This window comes from Acomys russatus, chromosome 13 (genome assembly GCF_903995435.1).
Source record: "Acomys russatus chromosome 13, mAcoRus1.1, whole genome shotgun sequence".
Classification (NCBI taxonomy): domain Eukaryota; kingdom Metazoa; phylum Chordata; class Mammalia; order Rodentia; family Muridae; genus Acomys; species Acomys russatus.
In genome coordinates, this window is record NC_067149.1 from 22,037,938 (window position 1) to 22,064,861 (window position 26,924).

A 26,924-nucleotide genomic window follows, 5' to 3' on the forward strand; every position below is an offset into this window, starting at 1 on the left:
AGTGATTACTTACAGTCTCCCATTTTAAAGCAACTTTACATACCTGACTTAGTTTATATTAAAGTATATTCCCCAGAATCAATCTGTTCATATTCAGAAACATAGACAAATATCACATTCCTCATAGCTAGACTTTTGTCATAAATTCTCTTTTATAAAAAAAAAAAAAAAAAAAGGCAACAGTTGTTTTATTTTTTTTTCCAAACAGGCTCTATTAGTTACAATTTTAAACTCTACATACAATTATTGGCTGGTTTTCTTTTCTTTTCTTTTTTTTCTTTTTTTTTGTATTTTTTTTTCTCCCCTCCCCTAATACAGTACCTCAGGAACAACAGTGATTGACTTGCAAAGTTTTGTGTCTGAATGGAAAATGCAAAACAGTACTACAGAGAAACAAATGCACTGTCAGCAGAGGGTCCGACAGGTACAAGCAAACACTTTGGCTCAGCTAGGCAGTTAATCCATTTAAACACATCTTGGGGGGGGGGGGGCTACAGCTGACCCAACCACACCTCCTGAGGGTTCAGAAAATGGGTCTGTTTTAGAAAGAAAAAACCATTACATTTTATTTCGCTGTCTCCAAACATAAAGAACAAGGTCATGAGGGCAGACCAAGAACCACCGGTGTCAGCATTTTCTTCCTTCCCCTTCAACCGATCCGTAAGACTTGGTTTCTGGTTTCAGAGTGCATAAACAGCTATTCTGGGAGCATGCAGCCCCAATGCCTTTTAAATACCATGAAGTTTCCTCTACCACAGGCTTATGCTAAATAGTGGGGAGGGCATCCTTGTTGGAGATATTTAAATGGTTCCCTCATTCCAGAGGCACAAGGTCCTACATTCCATCTACTCAGCTTCATACTGGACCAGTCAACCCAGAAGGAGCTCCTCTGTCCCTAGAGGCTGACAGGTTGCCATGGGCACTGCTGTGAGTGAGATGTGTTCTGTGGTGGGGCCTGTTGAACCTGACCATCTGAGCTAAGGCTGTATTTGGTTGGTGGCAGCCAACCTTGCTATTTCTGCACCGTCCTGGGCCAGGGAGAGCACAGACCATTCTTTCAACCAACTATAACTGAAGATCATAAAGTTTCTTAGCGCTGTGCACCGTAGTCATAAATATCCTTCATTTGCAGTAGTATTCTTGTCAACAGTTTGCTGAGTTTGAGGCTCACTGGTCTGCCCTAATCCATCCTGAAAGATGCTCAGTTTGAACAAGCAGGAGTTGGCTTTTTTTGCGGTCTGCTTTTCAGAAAAACAGGGCTTTAGAGTACAGCACTACATCACTTCTTAACAGTTTTTACTGAGCTAAATTGAATTGCGTTTACTTATAGGACATGACCAACAGTCCCATTCATTTAAGAGAGAAAGAGCTTGCCCCAAAGACAGAACAATTCTATAGCTTGTGAAGGAACAAAATGCATATCCCTTTGGGCTATTGTTTTGGCAAATAATTTTCAAAAAAAGTATGCATTTAAAAATACTTTCTTTAATATTATACATCAGGCACAAGACTTTTCATATATATATTTTTTTTCTTATAAGATTTCAGATGCATAAAATGTCCATTACTATTCATAGGACTATCAGGTGTCAGATGCTTTCTCAGGTAAGAAACTAAAATATTTCATGTTTGTGACCTTCCTCTTAGAACCTTTGACACGGTAAAGGTTGCAATGCTACTCAAGAGTCTCAGATGCTGAGGTCGGTGCTACATTCTTTGTAAGGCCGCCTTCTTTGCTCTTGTGGATTTCTGGGACTTCTCCCTGCTTCCGGCTTCATACCAGCCTCCTCCCTTTCTCGGTGGCCAACCTTGTCGTCCCGGTTCCTTTTGTCCAGTGACCGTTCTCGCCTGCGCTCAGGAGATCTGGCTCTCCTCCTGTCGGTGGACTTGGCTCTCCTCTCGGGCGAGGCCCCTCTTCTGCGCTCTGGGGACCGTCTCTGATCCAGAAGTCTTTCCAGGGACCTCCGGCGGCGGCTTGGGGAGCTGTCTCTTCTCCGGGTGGGTGACCGCTCTCGCTTTTTCTCAGGAGACATTTCCCTCCTCTTCTCATGCTTCTCCCTCCTTTCCAAGGTGTTGTCGGCGCTGCGGGTGCCTTCCCTGCGCTTCTCCGGAGACCTCCTCTTGGGGCCATTGGTGGCTGTCCGCTCTGGCTGCGCCTCTCTCCATGCGTCAGGTGGCCGGTCTTTGGGTCTGCTTGCCCCACTGTCGGGTTTTCTAGAAGTTCCATTCCAGGTGTGGTGTTCATTGGGTTGTTTGCTGTGCTCCCTGCTGCCTTTTGGATCCTTCGCATGTGCCCGTTTTTCCCCATGTTGTGATAATTTGTGAAGATCGGGTGGGTAACTGGACTCCAAGGCTGGATGCGGTCTGCGGTCCTGCGGCCCGGGCCTCACTTCCGGAACACCTTGTGCACCGGTGGAGGGGCCGTTCCTGTCGCAGCTGGGGTCTGTCGGGAAGAGAAATAAGGGCAACAGTTTTAACAAGAAAGACTTGCTGCTCTTGGCCCAGTTCCCTCCCACACTTGACTCATTAGTCACAACAAACAAACAACTGTTAAAGCAGTCAGAATCAAAGCCAACTGAATTTTGGTTAAGTATTACTGCAACTAGTTAAGATTAAAAACTAGCGCTGTGGCTCTCAACATCTCGCTGACTAGTCTTTATCCCCGGAAGATAGGTCATCGGAGAAATTATAAATGGTTTTAGATTTTAAAGGCAGAACTTGCAGGAGTCCGTCTAGAGGTGCTAGAACTGCCTCACCTGGCCTCACCTGCTCTCCTTGGCCACCTCTTAGTCCTGTCCCCATTCTTTCTTCTGTTCCCCTCTGATAACTCTTACTTGAATAATACTTGTTCCACTTAAAATTAAGCTAAGACACAGACCGGAATGGGCAGAAAGAAAGCTCTCTGGGGGTTAGAACTAGTTGCTGGTTTATCTGGGTGGAGACCTAACGGGAGGAGGACAGTCCATTGAGGATCTATATTTTGAGGGTATTGGGCAAAGGGAATTATCTAGGCATTACACAGGACCGATTTTAACTGTCAAACATGACACTTACTTGAAGGTCCATTAAACTACTTCTTTTACATGTAATTGTCCAGTTTTGAATAAATTAAAAAAACAAGGGACTGTATTTAAAAGGGCTTTCTGACAGATAAAAGCAAGGGGGATAGGTTGGTAGGGTGAACACTTGAAATTAGTTGGGACTTTGTAAAATCTTTGAGATTAAAAACACCTTTCTTTATGATATAAGAAGAAAGAGCTGCAAAGCCATCAGACAGCTTCTATTTCACACAGGCATCTATCTATGGCTCTAAAAGCTAGAGAGCCCATGGCAGGTCCCATTTATCAATAAACTATCTGAACCAACACTATAACCATTTAAGGCAGCATCTTGAATTTATGAGAGCCTTTACAAAGCGGGATGTTTTGTTATAATGATAAAGCCATTAGGTTTTAGGTGCCTGAGATGTCATCCTACAACATGGGATACAGGGCTTTAAAGCATCTTTCATGAGACAGCCAGGCCAACAGTAACAAATGGCAGGAATATAGCTTAGAACATGGGTCCTCATAGCTTTGGTTCTTTTGTGTGTGTCGGGGGATGGGGTGAGGGGGTGGGGGATGAGGATGGGGTGGGGAGCGGGAGTGGGTGGGGGATGGGCAAGTGCAGAGAGCTCCACCTATGATGAGGCTTATTTTCTTTAAATGCTGGTTGCCCTACTAGGACAAAGACAATGTCATTCCACTCTTGGGGGGAGGGGAGCACTTAGATAGCTATTGTAAAACTAACCTGGACTCTTATTCATAGTTTTACGACAAGGGAGAGCAACACTTCAACAGGGTCAGCCATGTACTTACAATTCAAAGAACGCAGGGTGCTCAGAATGAATTGCCAAACATATCAAAATAGAGCTAAGCAGAAGCAATGAGGAAATTAGGCCACAGCACAGAAACACCTAGTATTGATTGAACTACAAACCGTAGTTTGATTATGGCCCATTAGGTAGAAGCAAGCCTCCCCGAGCTTTTCATTTCTCATACATGCAGCGATATTAGGAGGTATCATCGCTGTAGGAGAGGGCCCAGCACCAAGAACAGTCAGAGAGGAGGAGAAAGAGAGAAAGAGAAAAAGTTCAACATTTAGATTCCCTATAACAAGAAAGAAAGAAAAATCTCATTTGTTAACATAGGGCAAAGAGAGTTTATTTGTCCAGTCAGACAGTCTAAGGCAACACTTAAGGCTGCAGAGACCGCAATTGGAACAGTGACTTTTTTTTTAGACAGCCATAAGATGACTTGAAAACCCAGATGATGATGCATCCTTTTGTTTTTTTGTTTTGTGTTTTTTTTTTTTTTTCTTCAAACAACTGGAACAATGACAGGCTGGCATAGGAGAGCATTAACAATAAACAACAGAAGAACAAAGTCCCCTCCAGCTACCCACCCCTCAATACCGCGGCAGTTAAATTAAGTACAAAAAACTCATTACAAAAATAGCCTCACAGAGAAGCAGGTTCCAGTCAAGTCAGAAAAATATTGGAACTTAACATATTATAACCCATTTGTAACTCTAATCAATAGAATTAGAGAGATTTAGTCCAAATGACACATGGAAACATTACAGTAGCACAACCTGGGCATGTTCAACCCTTTGTGGAAAACCATGTATTTCAATGACCTTTATTTTAAGCCCAAAGAACATTTGTTAGTGTTGGATTTTCATCCTCAGTGCAACAGACATAGGTTTGGAGAAGATACACAGGTTACTGACGATGACTCTCAAAAGAGGTATCACATCCAACAGAAGCGCAGGGAAGACAGAAAAGGGAGACATGTTACACAGTTTCAGTGGTATTAATACACCTAATGGTCAGAAGGTAAGCACAGTGTGCAGCCATGGCACCTGATGCTGTCATCACGGTTCCCTCTGATGGGACACCCACCCACCCCCTTAGCTCACACCCCCCCCCATAATGTGCACCCGTACCAATGTCCAACACCCAGGAAGGCTGCCCTGTGAAGGAGCCACTCTCCTCCTTCAACTATGTCTGAATTGAGCATCTCATTGTGCCCGAAATGCATCTGGGAATTGTGCAGAAAGACGTTCAGAAAAAGAGGGCGATAACAGATAAATCCCGAATAAAGGGGACCAATGTATATGGGGATCTTTCAATCACAGTTTCTATAGAAACTTTTGTAGACCTTTGGTTGGGAAAAAAAGCCCTACATCTAGGGCATAGCTTCCTTTTTTTTTTTTTTTTTTCCATTTTTTGTTTTTTAATTTTAAACAAGAATCTCAAATAAATAGGACATAATTATCACAATATACAATATTTTGCCATCAGAACACTAAGCTAGGTAAAGAGCATTGCTGTCTACTCAAACTATGTTTAAAGATACGACAGAAGAACTCTACGTATTACCTGGCTTTCCTCATAGGAAAGGTATAGTAACATGTTTCCCTCATGATGAGCACTGGGAATCTACTTCATCCTGTATCATTTAGAAACATATGGCTAATAGATCAACATTTGTTTGATAATGTGGGCTCAGGTGGTCCGATTTGGGGTTAAAAGACCAGTTGAGAGGGACAGAGAACTGTCATATACAGAGTCTAAACAAAGTGAGCAAGGTCCCCCAATATCTCAAAACTTCACGCCTCTTAAAGTAACAACAAAACAAAACAGAAACAAAACAGAGAAAAACAAACGAAGAAACAAACCCAATTAGATATTGTGCCTCAACATGAGTCAGGAAACCTGCTTCTTTAAGGGATTGTATAGTCATTTGTGCTAACAATTGGATCTGAGAAACAGTTTGGCACAGTTCAAACAAACATTCCTTCGCTCTTGGTCGGACCAGACAGAATGTTCTCTCTGATTATCAGAAAGGGGGCTATCAAGATCTTGTCTTAGGCCACGCCCCAGTCCATGTAAGCAAGCAAAAGGATGAAATGTGTAGAGATTTCAGAACAAGCGAGGCAAATAACCACATGGTGCAAAGAGGCTGGTAAGACACTGGTGAATAGGGAAACAAAAAGGGCTTTTCCTGCTGCCGTTCTGGAGACAAACTCACGGAGTCATGCCAGGGAAGGAAGGAATGCTTTCATAGTTTGACCCACCATATTCTGGGACCGAGCCGTCTCCCCGCCTCAGAAACAGACGAACTCTGCGGCCACCATTCTTAATCAGTTCTATGGCCCGAGAATGTTTCATGTTTTTGGTGGTCTCACCATTGATCTCTAGAATTTCATCACCAATCTGCCAAAGCAAGAGACAAGGGGGAATGGTCACACCAGGTTTTCATGAGCTGTGGTAGTCTTTTTGATTTAGAATTCTCCCCCTCATACACACAAGGCACGGTCCAGATATTCTTCTGTTGTTCAGGGTGGAGCAGTGAGAATATTAAGCCCACATGGCAACTAGACTCTAAGGAGGGAAGGGCAACTGTTAGGAACACTCTATAAAACATTACGTGCTAACAGAAGCCCAAAAGCTGCACGTAGAATATTAGGTACTGAGGTGAGTACAGCAGCATGACCTTCACAGAGACTATCGCTCCACGTCGGGACACTTGTGCGCAGTCACCTGTTCCTCTGCGTGTGGGTGAGAACTACAGACTTTTTTTTTTCCACATAAAAAAATAAAATAAATAAAAATATGGTAAGCACAATAGGTCAAAAAGTTTGAAAATAATTCTGCCTTCTGTCTTTCCTGTCCTCGTTTGTTTTCCCCTTCACTCACTGTGATTCATGTTACGCGGTGCCTGCTGTGGGAAACGGGATCCTCAAAGGCTCCATGTTGAATGAAGACTTAGATGTGATGCTATTGGTCAGTGGTGGAATGAAAGGAAGTTTGGTAACTGAGGCCCTGTCCCTGAAGGGCATGCAGGGACACGGGGCCTGTTTCTTATTTCCCGTGAGATGAGGAGTTTTGCGATGCCACGTGTCCTTCCACCTCACTGCAACGCCCTGCCTTCCAAGCAGGCCTCAAAACTAACATCTCTGAGACTGTGAGCCACAATATGCTTTTTTTTCATTTTAGGTTTATTTCTGTAGGCATCTGGTTCCAGCATCTGACCATATATCACCCTATGGAGTTCCATGATAAGAAAGTGAGAGAAGATTCCAGCCACCGGATCCTGACAACAACTACATGAGTGATCAGAGGACAAACCCTCCATAGATGAGTCTTGAAACATCACAAACCCGCCTAGGCATCATGCAAACATAGAATGAACAAACCAGGCCAGAATCTGACTCACATACAGCTTACACTCTAGAAGGAAGCAGCAGCAAAGTGCTGCCTTTGGAGCCTATGCTATGTATGCCCTTGGATCCTATCTCATATTGCCCTCTGGCCTCCTGCAGCTGAGTTCTCCAATCATCTAATCTGCCTGGAAGATTAGACGATTCTCCGTTTATCCATAGTAACAAATATTAAACAGCTGAACAGAACAAAGGGCCCTAGATATGTGTCTTTTCAAATTCTCAGGCTAGGTTGGCCCAACCTGAGGGCACATATGGCTGAGGACGGCTATACATGGGGCCCAGCACAAAACTGTAAAATTACTCAAGACTTTGTGATAATGTTTCATGGTTTCAAAAGGTTTGGCCCACCGATAACAACCCTCGGTGGCAATGGTATGGAGCTACCCACCCCAGGCTGGGGTTGAGGGTTGACTGGGAATCTCTGAGGTAAGGGAAGGCAGCTGGTGACCAGTTGGAGAATGAATGAGCTCTCTACTCAGAGTCTGCAGGGCTATTCGGCTTTCCTGCCTACCCAGTTTCTTGTGATAGGATATGCGTACCGTAGGAGAATACGCACAGGAACACGGGAATGGCATTCAGAAACCATTACCACACAAGCCACCAGAGCCACCTCACCTAGTAGCTGTAACTAAGTATGCTTTAGAAAGAAACAGACGGCTAGAGCCATACAGTCACTGTCCCGGAAGCTGTGGAGTGTTGAGAAGTGACCACAGATGATGTGCTTACAAGCGCTCGGGCCCCCCTCCCTACTTACCCTCATCTTTCCACATCTTTCTGCAGGACCATCCTCTGCTAAGCGCAGAACATAGAGATCCATATTATACTCTCGACCCCCTCGAAGACTAAAGCCAAATCCCTTGGCTCCTCTCTCCAGCTCCACAGTGTAAAAATCTTGCTCCTATTTGAAGAAATTAAATGCGATCATTCTGGGGGGCGAGCGGGGAACTTAGATACACACACACACACACACACACACACACACACACACACACACACACACGTCTCTCAGTTGACTTTGTAAAAAGACACGCTATCTGTAACTCCCGCCTCAGGGATTCTTGCTTATTAATCATCGTCATTTTTATTAATCACCTCCATTCATCTTCATTCATCTGAGGCGTTAGGAATCCTGAATCTGTAAACATTCATGAGCATGCCTGTACACATGCCTGCATTGACAACGCTCAGTCAGTGAGGATGCCGTTTACATTTGAGGCAGGACAATTCTTCACTGCATCAAGACCAACCATTGGCTGCTATGCTGCTACATGCCTGATATATGCTACTAGCAGTGCCCAGGGTCAGCCTTTATAAATGAGGGTCCAGTTTCCATCCTGTTTGGGGAAGATCATGAGTAACTACTGAAGGCTTCAAGAAGGCAAGTAAAGAAAAAAAATTAACTTTGCATCACCCATGTTTCTCAAATTTTCATTCCTGCCTGTTATTTGTGCATGTCCAATCTGAAGACAGGACTTGCACTCTAGAGGTGTTATCTGTATGAGATACACACACACACACACACACACACACACACACACACACACACACACACACACATTTTCTTGTCAGTAGCATGGTTTTGAAAACCCTGAGAAGCTGCCTTGCTTCTCTGATCACTGAGTCTTGTGACAGCCTTTCTTTCTTCCCCCTTATAAAAGAGTACCTAGGAATTTTTTTTTCAAAGGCAGTAAAAAATAAGGTGTCATTTTCTAGACAATCGAATATGAGTGTGCACATCTGGTTAAATCACCTCACAAAAAGACTGTTTATTTTCAAATAAGAGTTATTTCAAATACTTTTCATAAAAATAGCTTCAGGACGTTGGAAGGAAATGAGTAAGAGGGAAAGAGAAAGAGGAAAAGCAGTCTTCACCTGTGCAGCCTGTGGTCCTTTGAACTCAAACTGAGAATCCTGCTTTGGTTTGGTGGTGTTCCTGCCAAAATGAGAGACACAAATATAGCAGCAATCCAAGGGGAAAACAAGACAAGTCAAAGACATGTATTCACCAGGCAGGAGTTATATTATCCCTTCAACAATGCCAACAACAGCAATAACAACAACAACAAAAAAAACCCCAGCAACTACAAAGAACCCAAGCCACATCTGACCTTGTTTCCTGGGTCCCCTGCTGAGAAGGGGCATGAGTGGTGGTGATGGTGGCAATCTTCTCGGCATTAGTCAGCAGGGTGGCATTTGAGGACTCTGGAGGGCATAAAGACATGGAGGCCTTAGAGAAGACATCTACCAACTGGGAGGCATGCAGATACCCTGGGTCTAGATGACAAGACTGACTTCCCTGACTGACATTTCTAAACAACCAGGAGGGCAGTCAAGCCTTCCGAGGACCGTGGATATTGCATGACTCTTCCTCACCATATGTATCCTCATAAATGCAATGTAGCTGACACAGATGTACCACTCCTGTCATGCCACTGAAGGCTGGCAGGTGCCATCAAAACACACTGGAGTCCAAGAGTTTTATAGGGTGATGATAAACGCCTCTGCTAACGTTTCTTGCAATTAGCAGCTATATCTGGCTGAGTCTGCCTGATTTCCTCATGTGAACACTAAAATCAGAAATGCTGCGCCATCTTGTTAAACACACAGAAGTAGTATCTACCTTTTCCCCCCATTGCTTTTAATGGAGCCCAAAGATAGGAGTCTTGACAAATCTCATTTAATATCTCTCATGAAAGCTTAATTTTAAAACTGCATTAGAATAACCAGTGTTTATAAATATAAGTCATGTAAATCATGAAGCCAACTTAATGTAATGAATACAATTATATTCATATGTAAATTGACTCTCTTCTCCACTAATCAAATTCAAAAGCAACTTCTTTAATCTCTAGGAGTTTAAGGGCTTAGTATCTGAAAATACCCCTGAGTGTAGCCATGTTCTGCACACCCGCATGCATATAAAATCTAATCACTTGTTAAAAAAAAAAAAAAAAAAAAAATCTAATCACTTGTTAGCAGTGGCTAATCACTCTCTACTCACTAACCCTTCACTGATTTTTAATCATTTCTTTATTTAGATCAATCCAGGTAGCAGCTAACCACGAGCAAGTCCTCCTTTCAGCATTGACTCTGAAACAGTGTATATTCTTTAACCCGGAAAATACTAACTGTGGTGGTGAAGTTTTAGCACTGGCCTGTACGCATCCACTTTATTCACGCAGCACCCTGGAAACTCAATGTTCCCACAAGCAGCTTCGCATTTGCCGCATACAAATATCTATCTACCAGGTACAATGAGGGAAGATACTGTAAGCACTCTCAACAGAGAATGCCCGGGCTATCTTTCTGCATATACTGTATCCCGCTTACCCTAACTGCTGGCGGGCTGTGCTCTGGCTTCATTCCCTCAGCTCGCACTCAGGTCGGATCTAGCTTCCTACGTGTTTTATTTTTTGTTATATTCCAAGCATGCGTTTTGAGACTGCAGACCCAGATTCATATCACTGCCTCCCCCCTCAGTAGGTATGAGCCTTATTTTTCTTATTTGGTAAAAGGCACTCTATCCCTCCTTGTAGATGAAGGGAAAGAAAGCATTTTGAAGACTCACTGCCATGTACGTAATGAGTGCCCATCTACTCCAGCTTTAGGCCTTGCTACTAGTAAAAAAGAAGAAGAAGAAAAAAAAAAAAAGAAAATAAATCTTAGTTTCTATGGGAACTTCTTGAAGTTGTTTAAACTCTCTGTTTAAAAAAAAAAAAAGGTTATTATGATTTTTTTAAAACTACAGTTTCTGTAGTCTAGCCCCCAAAGTTTAGTACTCTTGTAGCCAAGGCACGAAATCTAGCTGGATTCAGAGACTTGCAGATGTGCCCTAGTCACAGTGTTTCAGGACAGTGTTCCCTATAATCTGTCCTTATCGAATGTTTCCGTGGGTCTCAGGGGAAGAGTGTGTGGTCAATAGGAAATAATATGTGGAACAAGGAGGAGTGTGCCTAGGAGAATCTCGTAGGCTGCTCTCTGTCTGGTATGGGGACAATGTGCTCTGAGCCTCTGAATGGAGAGGTGGTGCTCAAGTCAGCGCAGTGGTTGCCAGGTCAGACTGCGGAGTCGTATCGTCTTGTTCTGCATCCTAGGCTCTGCAGCTTTACTGGGTAGGGCCTGAACAAAGTGACATAAGCCTTTGTTGCCTCAGGCTCCTCACTTGCTTGAGAGGAACAACAGAAATCTCTAAGGAAATTGGTGGAAAAGAGGATGGTGCCCGACACATAAATATTAGTCAAAATGATTAGAATATGGGGGGTATTTATTGTTACCACTTATTATCACAACCATTATTAATAATTACGGGCATATTGGTAAATTCTAATTACTACCATTAGAGGCCCGGGAGAACTCTAGCTCATTTGCACCAGTCGCATACCAGGGCAGCTCACCTGAGAGAGCCACAGTGGTAAGTCTAACTGGTATTTCATAAAGCAAGTTCACTGTGCCCAGACAAGACACAGGGATAACACATCCTGTGAGTATGACTCACTGGCACATTTATGACCATGGGCACTGGTCTCTTAATACCCTTCATATTGCTCACTGTCATTCATTGCATAAAGATTATCCGGGAAATTACGAGAATGTTTGGGCCATAGTGAAATCATAAGTAGGACAAGAAGAAGAATGTTTCCTTGCAATTAAAGTAATTATAACTGCTGAATGAATTCCTTTACGATGTTTGTGTGTTGTTGGTCGCCAGTGTTTTCTGGGCACATCAAATTCTATTGTCAAGCAGATTTTCTATTTCTGTTGCTTTCATGATTTGATGGCATATGATAATCATGCAGTGCACGTATAAATAGAACGCCATCAATAATTTCTCTTCAGTTCTTTACTGGCCATGTTTCCCAAAGCAAATTGCTTGGGTGTTGAAGCTTAACTTTAAACATTTAAAATACATTATCGCTTAATGTGCTATTCTGAGTTTGATGAATTTTTCTCACCCCGTTGTTTGTCTTACTATCGAGTTTACAGTGTGCAAAGCAAACACTGTACCTTATAGATCCACTATCATAATCACTATTAAATTTGACTCTTATCTGTCCATAAAACAGGCAAGTTCTGTGAATGTCTCACTTTACAGATGTGGACCTGAAGCACAGAAAGACACATAACATGTTTCCCAGTAAGCAAGTGGAGACGTAGGGAATCGAACCCAAAGCTTGCTTCAGTTCATTTTCAAACTTACTTTGTTTCGTATGGTAATGGTAATTATATGTATCAAAAACCAAAAAACAAAAACCCACACACATCCAATTGGTACATGCCTTTCAAATAAGCAATGCTTTAATTTTCCTACATGAACACCAGTGACTTCATTAAAGACCATAAATGCTTACTGCTTACTGGATTTTATAGGCCATCTTCAGAGCACCAAAATAGTTGAAATAGGCTTGATTTCCAGTATGCTTTTATAATATCAATAAAGTTATACTTGTTTTTCATAAACATTTAAGGCTTTATTTGGAATAAAGCCAAGATTACATCTGCTAAAACACTGTCCAATTTTTAAAGATACAAAGACACAGTCCATTATTAAAAATATGTTATAGCTCTAGCCCCCAAGGAAGGTTTGTCTTTTACAACAAGGCAACAAAGGGCAAGAACAAGAGCACAGGGTTTCCCTGACCTCTAACTGCAATGGTATGAGGGAGTGTCACACTGCAAGGGACTGTCACGGCTCTTAGGCTATGAGCAAATTGAGCATTTTGGTGACAAAGTCTAGGCAGTGCCTGTACTCTTTATTAAACAGCATTTACATCTACTTTGCACACCCTGAGGAATAAAGATACAGAAGACTGCACTTTTTCAAAGCAAGCACCCATCATGAAGAGCGAATCCTAGCTCTCAAGGCATCATGGAGGGTTATGCTAAGCCAGGGCCCTTGCTCTTCTGACTGGAGTGCCTGCCCTGAGTTTCAACCTTCCTCCATGACGAGTAGTTACCATGCTGGCCTCATTCCCATGTTAATATTCTTATCTTCTCTCATGAAATATACATTAAAAAGCCAGGCAAATCAACAAAGGATACAATCTTTTTTTTCATAAATACTTTACTATGCAAACACAAATGTAATAAGTATCTGAAAACAACACTGGAAAACCTGAATCCCATGTACACATAAAAACTGTTGGTAGCTTTTTACTATTCATCTCTCAAGGAAAACAGCAGATCTTTATTGCTAAGCTCTGTCTTATCTATAAGCAAATACTCTGAATAACTGTGAGATGAAATATTAGTTGCATTTTTAATCTCATACATTTTTTTTATTATCTTGAACTTGATTCTGTATTAGCCAAGCTCAGTCATGTTCTACTTTGCCTGACTAAAGTCTCGCTCCCACTTACACTGCTCAGGCATTTCTATGCGAAACAAGTATGATTTGATTGTAACAGTTCAAGCTCAGACCTAGTATGCTCAGTGATCTTCTAGGCTTTTCCCTGCTGTCATTGTCTATTTACTATCCTTTGTGCATATGCCATGGAAGAGCCTTTCCCCCTCCTGCTACTCTGCTGCCCTTCTAGATCACTAACATATAAAAGCCAGAGAGATAAGGGTGTTGGTACGCACAAGAGCTCTGAAGGTACAAGGAATGGCCTACAGGTTTACTGGAGAGTTGAGAAAGGGGGAAGTAGAGTCATGGAGGCGCAAGAAAGAACGAGGCATCTAATGATAGGAACAGAGGACCCGGCAGCAGGAGCTGAACAATTTATCCAGAGTGGTGGCTCACACCTGTAGTCCCAGCACTCAAGACACCTGAGGCAGGAGGATTGCAAACTGAGGTAGCCTGGGCTACACCGCAAGACCATGTCTCCACACTAAAAGAAAAGAAATAAACTAACTAAAAAAAAAAACAAAGATGTGCATTGCCCAAATCAAAAGTAAGGATCAATGGTCTTTCTGCGCAGGCCTAAGTTCTGAGGCAAGGAATCACTGTGCCTCTGAACTACGTGCGTATAAATGTAAACAGATAGACAGATGGTCCTCAAAAGCTTCAGAGGCCTACAGAATATGTCATTTAAAAATACTTTTATTAATTTAAGGCCTTTTTGACTTCAGACATGTCAGCTCCTGGTAATATCCCAAGCCTACCTCAAGGAAGATGACAGGCATCATAAAATCTCCTTTTGGAAAGAGCTTCGTTAACGGCAAGCTGGCCACTGGGCAAAAACGCCCCAGCTCTCTCTACAGACAATATGCTATGCGAAATGGACAAAGACTTGGACACAGGCTGAGTTGTCTGCCAAGCTCTGCCATGACAGGGTAACCAAGTACTTCATATTTCCTGCTTCACAATCATCTCTGCCAAATATACTGGGCCAGAAAGCTGAAGATGATGTTCCAGCATTATACAGAGAATGGGGTGAGGCCAGTCAGTAAACCGTCTCTGTCATCTCCTGGTTTTGGAAGTTGCTTGTTTGCACTTGCTACTTAAGTAATAATTTTATTCCTTCTCAAGTCTCCAATGGGGCTGAAGATTAGACAGTTATAGTTTCACAGTTAGGCTTAAGTTGCTTAGAATTCAGGAAAATGTTTTAAGGTCTAGGAAGATGTTTTCAAGTTAACAAATACAAGATGTGTCAGAGAAGGATTTAAGTACAACACTTGAGACTCACCTAGACAGGACAGACAGTATTTTCTTCAAAGTTGCCAAATACAAAAATGAGCTAAACATTTTGAGTGTAACTTTTATATATGGCTTTCCTTATTGGTTTGTAACTCTTCTTGCTGTATATGGTTCATTATAAATAAAGTCCATTTGCAAAAATAAAAAATAATACGCATTCCTCCTCCACCAGCTGTAACCGCCTTTGCCCAGCCCCAGACAGCCACTCAAGTCACCAGCAGGGAGTTTTATTACCATGGCAATGATTTTCAGAGGCACTGTGGGTAAAATCATGTCCTTAAGAGATTCCAATCTGCCTGGAAAATCAACCAACCAACCAACTAGCCAATCAACTTCTATTATTGTGTCAACTTTGTTTCCTATCTTCTAATCAAAGTAGGACATGGAACATCTTCCTAGGTTTGAAGTTTAAGTATTAGTCTTTAAAAGGCTTCTTAACAGCCAGTTATTATGGACATATATATATATATGGCATTCAGGTTTTCAGAAGGTGTGTTGTATAATATTAACTTAAGTTGATTCCTGGTATACATGCTGTAGTATTACTTGACTTTCCTGATTTCAAACTTTTGCCAAGGCATTTGTTTTAAGGAGTCAGTCCTGCCTGCCTGCCTTTCTGAGACATTCTCATTCTCACGTCTTGATTGTCCAGCATAGAGCTAGTAAGTCAATTCCTGTGACCAGTTATTTGGTTTTTAAAACTTTTATTTATTTTTTTATTTTTCAACATCTCTCCGTGGCATGTAAGCTATTTATATACTACCATTTGGCTCTCTGAACCATTTCTCATTTCTTTAACTGGCTTCCGTTATCTGTTCCATTGGGAATCTAGGCTCTGCCATTTTGTGATCACTTTTGTAAATTGCGGTAACTATCTAGAGAGGCAAACTGGTGAAATGGCCCCTGCATCCATCAGATGGTAAATTATAAACTATGCATTTAAAGACGGTAACATACACAACCACTTGAGATACATACACGTTCTCTATAATTAGCAAAGAGTATTTTTTAGGGGAGAAAAGGTTCTCTGTTCTAGACTACACAATTTTTAAGTTGCGACTAATTTTAAATGTACTTTTATTGAACAGTACCAAGCACCAGTCTTACCACTTAACTTTTGAATCACAAGTATCGCTTTCTATCAATTAGCATATAAAATATTCATTTGAAATAAAATGTCTTATTTTCTAGATTTTTAGCATAGTGCTTTTCATCTTGGGACACATACATTTTAGAATGTAACTTATTTTATAGCATGTATGGAAACAATATGGGAGGACTAATTAAATGTTTTTGGATCAGTCTTCCTTCTAACACAAAGCTGGCTTAGGATAAGTTCAACGCTTAGGTTTAAGTGTACAAGCAACCTACGCTTATCAATACCAGCACATCAACAAATACAAACACTGGTACTTTATACTAGGTGACTTTTCACTGTGGGGGCTGCCCTGTGCACTGTGGGCTATTTGGGAATGTCCTAAGCCTTCACCCATTAGAGACCACCGCATACACTGCAGGCATGGCCAAATATCCCTTGGGACAAAACTGCCATTTGTGTAAAGAGAACACAACCAGTTATGTAAACAACAGTATTTCAGATTTAATGTATCTCAATCTGTCAAAAATAGAGATATCCCATCTTTTTTCATTTATACTTAAAAATTATAGACAAACCACATGGGCTGTGGCTAGGAGCTGTTCATTAAATCAAAAGTACTGATATGTTTACTCATTTTGAACATATTGGCTCTACATTGTTGTCAGGTAGGTTTTGTGATGCCACATTTCAGTGATTGTTTAAAAAAAAAACAACCCAGGTTTTTCATCTAGACTGTCAGATCGTTTCTAACCTCAAGAAAATTTTTCCAATCGCTCTGAAAGCAAGAAGAGCAAGGGAAGAAATAAATGGAGAAAGCTGAAGATTTCCTGGAATTCTTTTTTCGTCTGCGTAAGATGGGATCACAGGGCGAGAGGATTAATTGGGTCAGAGAGTGAGAGATAGTTTAGTAACAATGGCTCTGGCTCATTTGATAGGTATGTTCAGTTAGGTATGGGTAAAGCTGCCTCTATCTCAAAAATCAAACATGGACGCTAATGGGGGGGTGAGAGAAAGAAAGGAATGAGAGGATGGGGAGAGAGAGAGGGAGAGAGAGAGAGAGGGAGGGAGGGAGGGAGAGGGAGGAGGGAGGGGAGGGGAGAGGGGGGAGAGAGAGAGAGGAGGGGAGGGAGAGAGAGAGAGAGAGAGAGAGAGAGAGAGAGAGAGAGAGAGAGAGAGAACACAGTATACTTTACCATCCCCGGGGATGATGCGGAGGGTCACTGTGTTGCCCGCTTCTTTGATTAGGTTGACAATGTCAGAATGGGATTTGTTGGTGATGGAACATCCATTTACTGCCAAGATCCGGTCTCCTACTTTCAGCTTGCCACAGCGGTCAGCAGGGCTCCCCTCAATAATCCGACCTATTTTGTGAGGCATAGCCACACATGCATTGCCTGCTTTGGTATTGAGTTTTAATTTTTTTAAAAATTATGTGGGAATATAGTGAAGGGAGGAGAAAAGGGTTGAAAAGGGAAAGAGAAGGTTAAGTGTTAATTAATTAAAGCATTAAGCAAATGTTATTAAAGGGGAGCGCTATGCTGATGCTCAAAACATTGGCAATCTGCAGGGTGTCTAAAAAGCCACAGCCCTGAGACTGGAGCTCAAGGGAACACCCCTTTTCTGTTTTAAAATGATGGCAAAACCCAGCTTCTCTCCTTAAAACAATTAGAATTTGAGATAGTTAGCAACTTGAGTCTCAAGACCCCAAAATAACTTGGTGGCCATTGGTTTATTTTGGGACTGTAAATACAAACCCCAGAGCTGGGATGGATGTTTTAACCATTCTGTGTTCCTGTCACTTCATTTTGCCAACTGTTATTAAGGCTTCTGCCAATGTTTTGTTCTTTCTCCACTTATAAAAATAATCACTGGACTTCTGGTGAGGTTACGAGTCTGCTAGCATCAAAAGTTCAATCTGAAAACACAAAGTGGGCAGACACCTTTGCTTTCTGTGTGTGCTGAGGAAAGCTCTAGAAAAGGGCACAACCATTAGAGATGAGGCGGGAAAGCACCTGCACTGACACTTACTGATCATGTGGGGCCTCTCTGTTCAATCAGGGAGGCTCTGCTGGGCTCCTTAGCTCTGATCCTCCTCCTGCCTCACACATTCCCTTATAGGGACATGGTGAATATCTAGCAACTATCTGTGCTGAAGGTAGCAAACCAAAGCTAGCCAGCCTCAAGTCGCTCTCCAGCCTCTACCTTTAATCACCTACCTTTTACTCATTGGCTTACAACCAATATATATATATATATATATATATGCACACACAATATAAAACAGGGCAAAGGGGGTTTGTTTATTATATGCTGGAGCTGCTATATAGGGAGAGCTGTCTTTGAGGAGTACTCTGGTATAACCAGGTATTTGTATAATGAATTCCAGTGTGTGTGTGTGTGTGTGTGTGTGTGTGTGTGTGTGTGTGTGTGTGTGTGTGTGTTGTTTTGAGATCAGGTTTCATTGTTTAGCCCCGACTTTCCTGGAACTAGCTCTGTAGACCAGGCTGTCCTCGCACTCAAGAGATCTGTCTGCCTCTGCCTCCTTAGTGCTGGGTTTAAAGATGTGTCCCACCACTGAGTTTCCGTGTTTTTGTTTTTGTTTTTTTTAATGCAGAATTTTAGAATTTGCTCTCTCAGAACTATCAAAACAGCTACATGGTTGAGTCACCTTTTGGAAATGGTGACAAAATTGGTAGGGGAGACAATAAAGTCAACTGTGTAGATGCTTTCATTGTAATTTTGACCTGAAGGGAAAAACTATCTGACAAATGCACTTTGATTCCTTTGAATGTGAATGGAGGAGTTGACTGAGTCTGTGTCACTAATGACAAATTCACAGAATTTTAAAGAGCAAGGAAGCTGTTGATGAATGCAGGGGGGAAATGCGGCAATGTGTGTGTATGGGATTCAAGGTGCCTAGTAAGTGCAGCTCAGCTCCAAGGACAGTTTGCAGCACGAAGGTCTCAGACCACAGGCATGACGAAAGGCTCTATCTATATGGCTCAGCAGTCTCGTGCAAGCAAGATGTTAGCGACAGTTTAATTTGCTGATTGTAAGAACCAAAGGAAAATAATCGGAGAACAGATTGTGAGGGAAAGCGCTCAATACCCATCACCCAACATGGAGCCTGTTGCCTGACACACCTGCTCTTTTCTTTCTGGGGACTGCAAATGAGAACCATGAAAAAGCTGAGTGCGTTATGGGGTTACACTGTAGATTTGGGGGGAAAACCAACTTGGGAGTTCTTCCCCCTGTTTCTTGTTATTTTAAAAGTCAGCAGAAAAGCCCTTTAAGAGTAATTTAAAAGCAAAGCAAAATAAAACAAAATAAAAACTGGTGCCTTGATGTCGGGTCATGCTGGGATGACTTGATCTTTGCAGCTCAGGAAAGCATGGTTAGTGATGGGTGTTGTTACTGCAGTCACACATGTGCAGACTGGGCTGAGTGTTGCCTTTAGCAAGAAGCAATTTATCAAGACTAACTGGAGACAGTGGGTTCTACTGGATCTAAATGTCAAAGGGATTGAGGCCCTGGTAAACTTAAGACAATGAGTGACCTAGACCACTGAAGCCTGTGGAACTCTTCCTGTTTCCTGTCACCTTCCAGTGTACATGGGAGATGACAAGGGACCGAGTCAGGAAGGAGGGTGCACATCCTTTGCAACAGTTGAGCTCAACTGGGATCTTAGAACTGTCTGGGTTCCTATCTGCACCCAGGAGAGGGTTAGTATTTGGAGAAGGTTATGTGACTGAAATCCAAGACCTGAATTGGCCCCCAAGTCAAACGACTCTTAACTCAAGAGTTTAGCCAGTTTCTAAAGCAGCAATAAAATTTAATTTAAGAGATCAGCAGCATTCAGGTAAGGATAAAGGAAGGACAACATGACACGGGGGAGGAGTATCATAGGTCATTTTTTCACTTTTTACATTTCTACTTTTCTTACGCATTCTCCCAAACATCTGCTGCTTTTAAAAATCCTTATGACTTTTTGAGGCCATTGCTACTAATGATATCCTCTACTAGGACTTTTCTGAAGTCTTTCTTTGGCAAATAATTGTATAATCATTTACATTACCAAGGGGCCACTGTTCAAATTTGACATAAATCTTGTGTGTACTTGAACTTGTATATGACTACACATTTAAGAAGAAAGCTAAAAGGGGGTGGGGGAACCCCAACAAAATCTATCAAATAAACTCCTTCTCCAATGAAGACTTTAATTATCTGAAGAGGAAAAAAACCCTTAAGGCATTTCTTTCTGTTGAGAGATAAGCCCAGACCCTCTGTAAGAGCAGCAAGCGTTCTTAACTGCTGAGGCCCCCTGAGAGTGGAGCATCCTGGATTCAGTCCTTTCTAGCACTCACCAAAGGTTGTGCCCGCTTCAGGCCTGCTCACGGAGGACACGATGACGAACCCGAAACCCTCATTCTCCCCGCGCCGAATCTCCACATCATAAGGCTGCAGCACGGCGGCGGCGCTCACTACGCCGCTGCCCCCGCCACCACCACTGCCAATGCCGCTGGTGCTGCCACTGCCAGAGCTCACAGTGTTGAGCGAGTTCTGGCTGCCCTGCGGTGTGCGCTTCTCTTCAGTCAGAGAGGCGGGCTGGTTGCTACTGTGATGCGATGAGGCTGGCGAGGGCACCTCGTTTTCTGCTTTGGGGACTGCAAGAGAGATGTGTGTCTAAACCATTTGAAGTTCCTGGAAGAGCGCAGCTACCACTTCCACCTTTCCCACCTGCAAGATGCTAACGATGGATGGCACCTTGCCTCAGAGAACACAGGCATGAAAAGCAACCTTGCTGTGGAAACACATTAACTGTCAGGCCCCGGGAAGGCTGACTGCACATCTACCCCCACAGAGGACTCCTAACTAGCACAACGGCAGTACCCACAATGCTATTCAGTTCACAGCATCACCCAGTTCTGACCTTTCTCCTGTGTAGGAGGGAACTGTGAGCGGACTTTGGCTTGAGCTACACCAGCGAAGGCTGTCATCCCGGCCTCACAGGCTCCCTCACTCAGTCATTCCCTCCAAGTCACGTGTTTGCTCAGTGTTCACTTATTCGCTGGGCAGGAGGTTGCTAGGGGTTGTATCTTTAAGGTTCGCCCAGATGGGTTTCTGAGGACCTTTTGGTAAGGATGCTTAACTGCTTTCCCCAGCTCCCTGCTGTAAACATCTACCCTAACCACAGAGCTAGAGGCATTAGCTTCCTTCCAACGGTCTCGCTGCCTCAGCTGTTAGCTAACAGGGCGGCACATCCTGGGCCTTAGGTAGAACCGGGCACCAAGATCAGTGTGTACTGTGGTCGGCTGTGGCTGTGACTGAATTTATTCCACAAAGCCTTTACTTTCATAGATGTTTTTAATTATGGGAAACACAACTTTTACAACCTAATAGCTTTACAGCTACCTCAGGGGGGGATAGGTGTATTCACGCTGTTATCAAAATATCTCCACCCTCCACTCCTAGAATTCTGTCAACTTCCCCAAGTAAAACCCTCATGATTAAATAACAACTCTGCACATATTCCCTTTACCAGTGCCTGCCAGTACCCATTCTGTTTGCTATCTGCTTACCTAATTTCACTTAATATGTTTGCATAGGACTAACATGCTAAATATCCCAAACATTTAAGAATTTCAAAATAAAACAGAAACAATGAAGTCAAAGTACATTGCCTTCCTACTTTAAGCCAGCGAAATCCAACAGTGTTCAACTCGGCTCAAAACCAAAACTAAACTAGCCGTGTGCCACTGGTTTCATGGAATACCATGCCAAGAACTTTGGTGGCCAGGAATGAGTTCTAAGGACATTATTTGTGCTGGAGAAGGACCGTTACAATGGCCACCATTAGACTCTCCCACTGGCATTTAATCACTGCATTCTGTAATTGATTATGTACCATTTAAAACAAGCTACGCTGGTGTTTTTTGTAAGCGTCCGTTACGTCTATCAAGTAGGCATTTGCTTCACTAGTATGAAGGCTCCCGAGAACTCAGGCTCGCACAGCATAGTAACTCAACTAACACAGCGTTTAAGATTCCTCATCTGGACTCTGATGTACAGGCTTTGCGTGGAGGCTGCACGCCAAGCTGAGCAGTAAGGCCATGTGCTTCCAGGAAAAGGTGGCAGAGCCAGATGCGGACATATACTCTGAGGCACAGGCGTGGCAGGGTGGGGGGTGGGTGGGGTGAGCACTAAAACCCGAGAGCATTCGGAGGCGTGTTCTTTTTGAGTTAAGCCTGGAAGGGTATTTTGAAAACTGCAGAGGAATCAGGGACAACCTAGAACTGTCTCGCTCCTCAGCTTTCCTGTGAACGAACAAGAAAAGCCTTGATGAATACAAGTGAGGCAACAGCGAGGTGCTGTGTCAGGGTGAGCTTGCTTTGCAGTCCAAAGCTAGCTTCTGTTATCTGAATCTGGAGCTGACCTTTTCTCACATTCCTGATGGGCTCGTTGGATGAGGTTTATCATCCAGTGAAGAGGAAGGTTAAGCTCTGGTTGGTGAGGGGGCAATGGGGCAGGGGCTGTGTACTCAACGAGAATGCTTCCGGACGTCTTTTTGGAGGATATGCAAACAGCATGTTAACACACTTTTGAATGACAGCACTTCTGCAAGGCTGGAGAGAAGCAAACCATCTGGAAAGGCTGAGCTCGATCACATTTGCAAACATTTGCTAAAACAGAAGCTCAAGGAGGCAGACGCGAAAGAGACAGAGCATAGTCTGAAGAAATGAGTGAAAAACATACCAGCGAACACCACTTTACGCCTCACTGTGAGATTGACGTGGCCTTGCTTGGCAGCTTGTTGCATAAGCTGGACCACAAGCTGGTGTGATTTTCCAATTACTGGTGTCCCATCCACACAGATTAATTCATCTCCAGACCTCAGGCGGCCGTCCGTGTCAGCAGCACCCAGTGGTACGATGTGACCGATATAAATCTATTGAGTAATTAGATGATGGATGAAACATTGTCCTGTTGGTTTTACTACCAAGACTGATGGGCTGTACATCTCTAGAAATAATTCAATTCATTCATTCATATCCACATGCATGACACAAACAATAACTGAGCACCCACTGTGTATAAAGCATCGTGCCAGGTGCTGCAGCAGTTTTTGAGAAGTGGAAAGAATATTTCTTGCACTGCTCTTTGATATAGACACATTTGCGGTCTGTCAATCATGTACTTTTTCTTCTTCCACTCTGGGGAAATGGTCCCTGTATTGCCCAACTTATAAGGCCTCCTTTCCTGACTACCCAAGAACGCCACTTTCATTAAGCCCTGCTGGTTCTATCAATGCTTCTTTTCTTTAAGGGCCCAGCACTGCCTGCTTAGCAATAGGCACCTCACTAACCACTATAAAACGAGGGGAGAATGAAGCAGCCTGGCCTGACATTCCCATTTCTGCCATCTTTCAGCACTAGAAAGCAGAGGAATGTTTATATTCAATGTCTTGCAGTTCTGCCATTCACTGACTGTGAGTCTTAAACATCAGTGTGTGGCTTTGTCTTTCTAGTAGACAATAATGTTACGGCATTTAGAGTTTATGAGAGGCATGAACGTAAAGATGAAGGTGCTGGGCCTTGTCAGTCTCCCCCCATTTATACTAGCTCCATGACCCTGGGCCAGTTAATTACCCTTTCTGGGGTTTTTATTTTCTGGTTTGAGAAACAGGGATACATTCTGGATAAAGGAGAGAACACATGTTCGAAGTCTTTGCAGAGCACACCACACAGTAACTGCACAGTGAATAGCAGGCTGCATTCCAAAGGGACCAGCAGTATTTCCCTTTCGTCTTTCTTCCAAGGGATTTTGTGACGTCAAATTAAATTTACTTTAAGATGCTGTGGCCCAGGGAGGAAACTCAGAGTTTCTTGATCACAGTTCAGGGTTCTTTTTCTGTTATTTAAAGATAGGGTGCTGTTTTCTTGAACCAGCAGTGCTGCCGAAGGAAGCTCCCTCTGTGTTCTAACCATTTGCTTTACCGACCCCTAGACTTTCTACTCAACTACACACACTCTCTACCTACTGCAGACCCCACAGAATTGCCCACAGCAGTGAGGCCATGGTTTGGTCAGGTGCTGCCCATGGTGCCTTCTGCGTGTGTGTGTGTGTGTGTGTGTGTGTGTGTGTGTGTGTGTGTGTGTGTGTGTGTGTGTGTGTGTGTCCGTCCAACTGTTGTAACCCCCCACCACACACAGAAAGTTTTAGCAAACATTACTTCTTTTCCTTTTCAAGACAAACAACAACAACAACAAATCCAGCTCCACAAAAAGCCAGCGTGAGCTCCATACTACCCAAGATGAAAGAGCCAGGGCCACAGCCAGCCGCGCCCCTATCTTGGTGACATGTCACTGCCAATACTTTGCTTTGAAGTCTTAGCAAACAGCAGTGGAGGAGAGAAACAGATAGAAGACTCACGGGTTCCCCTGGCTCATTTCCACCCAGAATCCTAAAGCCAAATCCGGTCTCTTTTCTCCAGAGGAAGATGTCCTGTTCCTGGTAATCTGGAACTGCGGAGAAGGAAGAAGGCAGAGAGATCATTTCACTAATAAAGGGGATCGTGTGTCTAAGACGGGCACAGTTACATACAGGACGAAGGACGTATGCACAGATAAAAGCTTCCCAGCACAGGCAGCTACATGGAAGGTCGTGGGTGGGCGACACAGGCGACAACAATGGGTACAAGTAAGTAGCAGGGTCAGTCCGCTCCGAAGTTCTCCTGAACAATTCCTAACTTAGCTCACACCATCACCGACAACTAAGCCGGAAGTCAGCGAGGGTCTCTCCCCTCAGCACTGCTGCATCAGGAACCAAGTATGTGCCGCAGCACAGAGCAAGGGGCCACAGGACAGGCGTGTGCAGTGCGTCTCCCGGGAGAAGTTGGCTCTGTGGATTTGAAAGTTCCTTGAAGTGACTTGTTATTTTATTGAGAGGATAAGTATTATGGTTTGGGATAAAAGAGATTTCTAATTTATTTTTAATTATTTTCTTCTTCCCTAACATAATCAACACCATGACAAAAGTAATTTGATATGAGATCAATTTTGAGAGAGGAATAAATTTACTTTCAATGGCTGTGGGATGCACAGCTCAGTGGGTACACTGTTTGCCTATCCTTCTGCAAGCCTTGGGTTTGAGCACTGGCACCATAACAGAACAAAACCACCCTAGGACTTGTACATGTAGAGTTTAATATGATTTAGGTCCTTTTGCCCTAGAGTGGCTAGACTTTCATATCCTTAGGCTCAAGTGATGACAGAAGCTTCTGAAAAATTAACCTCATCTCATCACTAAATTGCAGTTTTCCCTTAACTTGCCCATGGTATTTGAACATTATAAGTATTAGCTTATTATTCAATTCAGTAAGTTGCTGTTTTATATTTAACATTCAGTAATGGCCTAGTGCTTTAAAATGAAGCTCTCTGTAAATTCCAGAAGAAAATGATTGTTATGCATGAAGTCATTGTGCATAACTGCACTGTCAACTCACTGAGGTAGTAGGTCACTTCTATGTCATTCTTACTGAGTATTTTAATGTATATACAAGATACTTTATAGTCTATAATGTGATGCAACTTTTAGTTAAGGAGAATGCATTACAATTTAGTTGCAGTGAATCTTAAAGGGGACATTAAATTACCATTACACATTCTTTCTTATTTGTTTTGTTAATTGTGTTTTGGGCTGTAGGAGTACCTAGGCCTGAAAATTTAATTCCCATCTTCTCCAATTTTGTATGATGGAATAGGAAAGATGGAAATGGTTTTTTAGATTTCACATTGGGAAAAAAAAAAATGTTCCTTTTTAGTGCTTTGCCTATGGCCCAAGATGCATAGTAAATGAATAATCCAAGGGAAACAAAATGAATAGGTGAGTACAAGACAGAGGTTTCAGAACCTGATACTTTGCTGCTTGAGTTACTTTAATACTGCAACTCTACCCGGGTGTGTGTATCCAATTCTTTTTTTCTTATAAATGCTGAGACTAACTTGTAAAATGCCAAGGCAGATGAACTCAGCTCTATCAGGGTGCTCCTTCTGAAACAATTAGAGACAACCATTTCCTTGAATAGTATATATATATAGCGTTCAAGGAAATGGTATATATTCATTCCTGTTGAGTAGCTTAGTAAACGCTGTTAATCGCCTCACGAAATGAGCTGAATCAGAGGGTGCTCCGCCCTTTTCAGCCTTTTCATGGCTGCTGGTGCTTTCTATGAGCAATTAGAGAGCCTCTGAAGACCTTCAGCCCAGATCGCTTTTTCTCAGCACTACATATCACAGTACCATCTGCCCATCCTACAGGGACAACAAAATGCACAGCCTTTCTGCTTTACGTTGCAATGAGGCGTCAGATATCATGGTATACTGAGGAGACCCAACAGATTTGGGTCAATCGCCTAAGTTAGTCCACAGGAAAAAAGGTTTGCTTCCTCTCAAGAATCAACAAGAAAATGGTAATTTTGTCTAAAGAGTTTTCTGTTGAAAAGAAAGGTGCCCAGTGACATTTGGGATACAGAGACACTAACAATGAGCCAGGAAACATAGACACAAACACCAACACAGACACGTGACAAAGAAAGTCTTCAGCTACTTCAGGTTTAGCATATTAACAATTTTACTCTTTCATCAACTTAAAACAATTTGCCTAAATAAATATAACCTTGGTTAATGAACTGATATTGAAATATACTATGGTATTCAAATTTTATCTCTTATGATACCACTTCTTCCTATAAGAAGTGCTATGGTTTTAAAATTACTTCCCCCCAATGTTTCATTTTCTACTTTCAGAAGAATTATATTTTAGAAGAGCAGCAGGGTGGAGCCATTTTTCTCACATTACTATCTCATTTCTTCTTATTATTGGTATTTTGGTGAGGCCAGTCTTAGAGAACTTGAAGTTCAA

The 26,924-nt window shown here is 42.7% G+C and overlaps 1 protein-coding gene across 9 annotated transcripts in view; it reads right to left on the reverse strand.

The window, feature by feature from the left end:
- Positions 1 to 492: 492 nt before the first annotated feature.
- Magi1 (membrane associated guanylate kinase, WW and PDZ domain containing 1) overlaps positions 493 to 26,924 on the reverse strand; it is a 623,549-nt gene continuing 597,117 nt past the window's right edge. For 4 of the 9 annotated variants that reach the window (XM_051154941.1, XM_051154942.1, XM_051154940.1 and 1 more), the window contains 9 exons: positions 24,435 to 24,526; positions 22,758 to 22,950; positions 20,369 to 20,668; positions 17,198 to 17,398; positions 9,378 to 9,471; positions 9,142 to 9,202; positions 8,024 to 8,167; positions 6,121 to 6,259; positions 493 to 2,443 (listed from right to left, as the gene is read on the reverse strand). In XM_051154941.1, the coding sequence (XP_051010898.1) occupies positions 1,689 to 2,443; positions 6,121 to 6,259; positions 8,024 to 8,167; positions 9,142 to 9,202; positions 9,378 to 9,471; positions 17,198 to 17,398; positions 20,369 to 20,668; positions 22,758 to 22,950; positions 24,435 to 24,526 (1,979 nt within the window). In that variant the 3' untranslated portion in view covers positions 493 to 1,688. Of the gene's footprint in view, positions 2,444 to 3,978; positions 4,068 to 6,120; positions 6,260 to 8,023; positions 8,168 to 9,141; positions 9,203 to 9,377; positions 9,472 to 17,197; positions 17,402 to 20,368; positions 20,669 to 22,757; positions 22,951 to 24,434; positions 24,527 to 26,924 lie in introns of all 9 variants that reach the window. The other 5 variants (XM_051154944.1, XM_051154945.1, XM_051154939.1 and 2 more) reach the window with 5 other exon arrangements.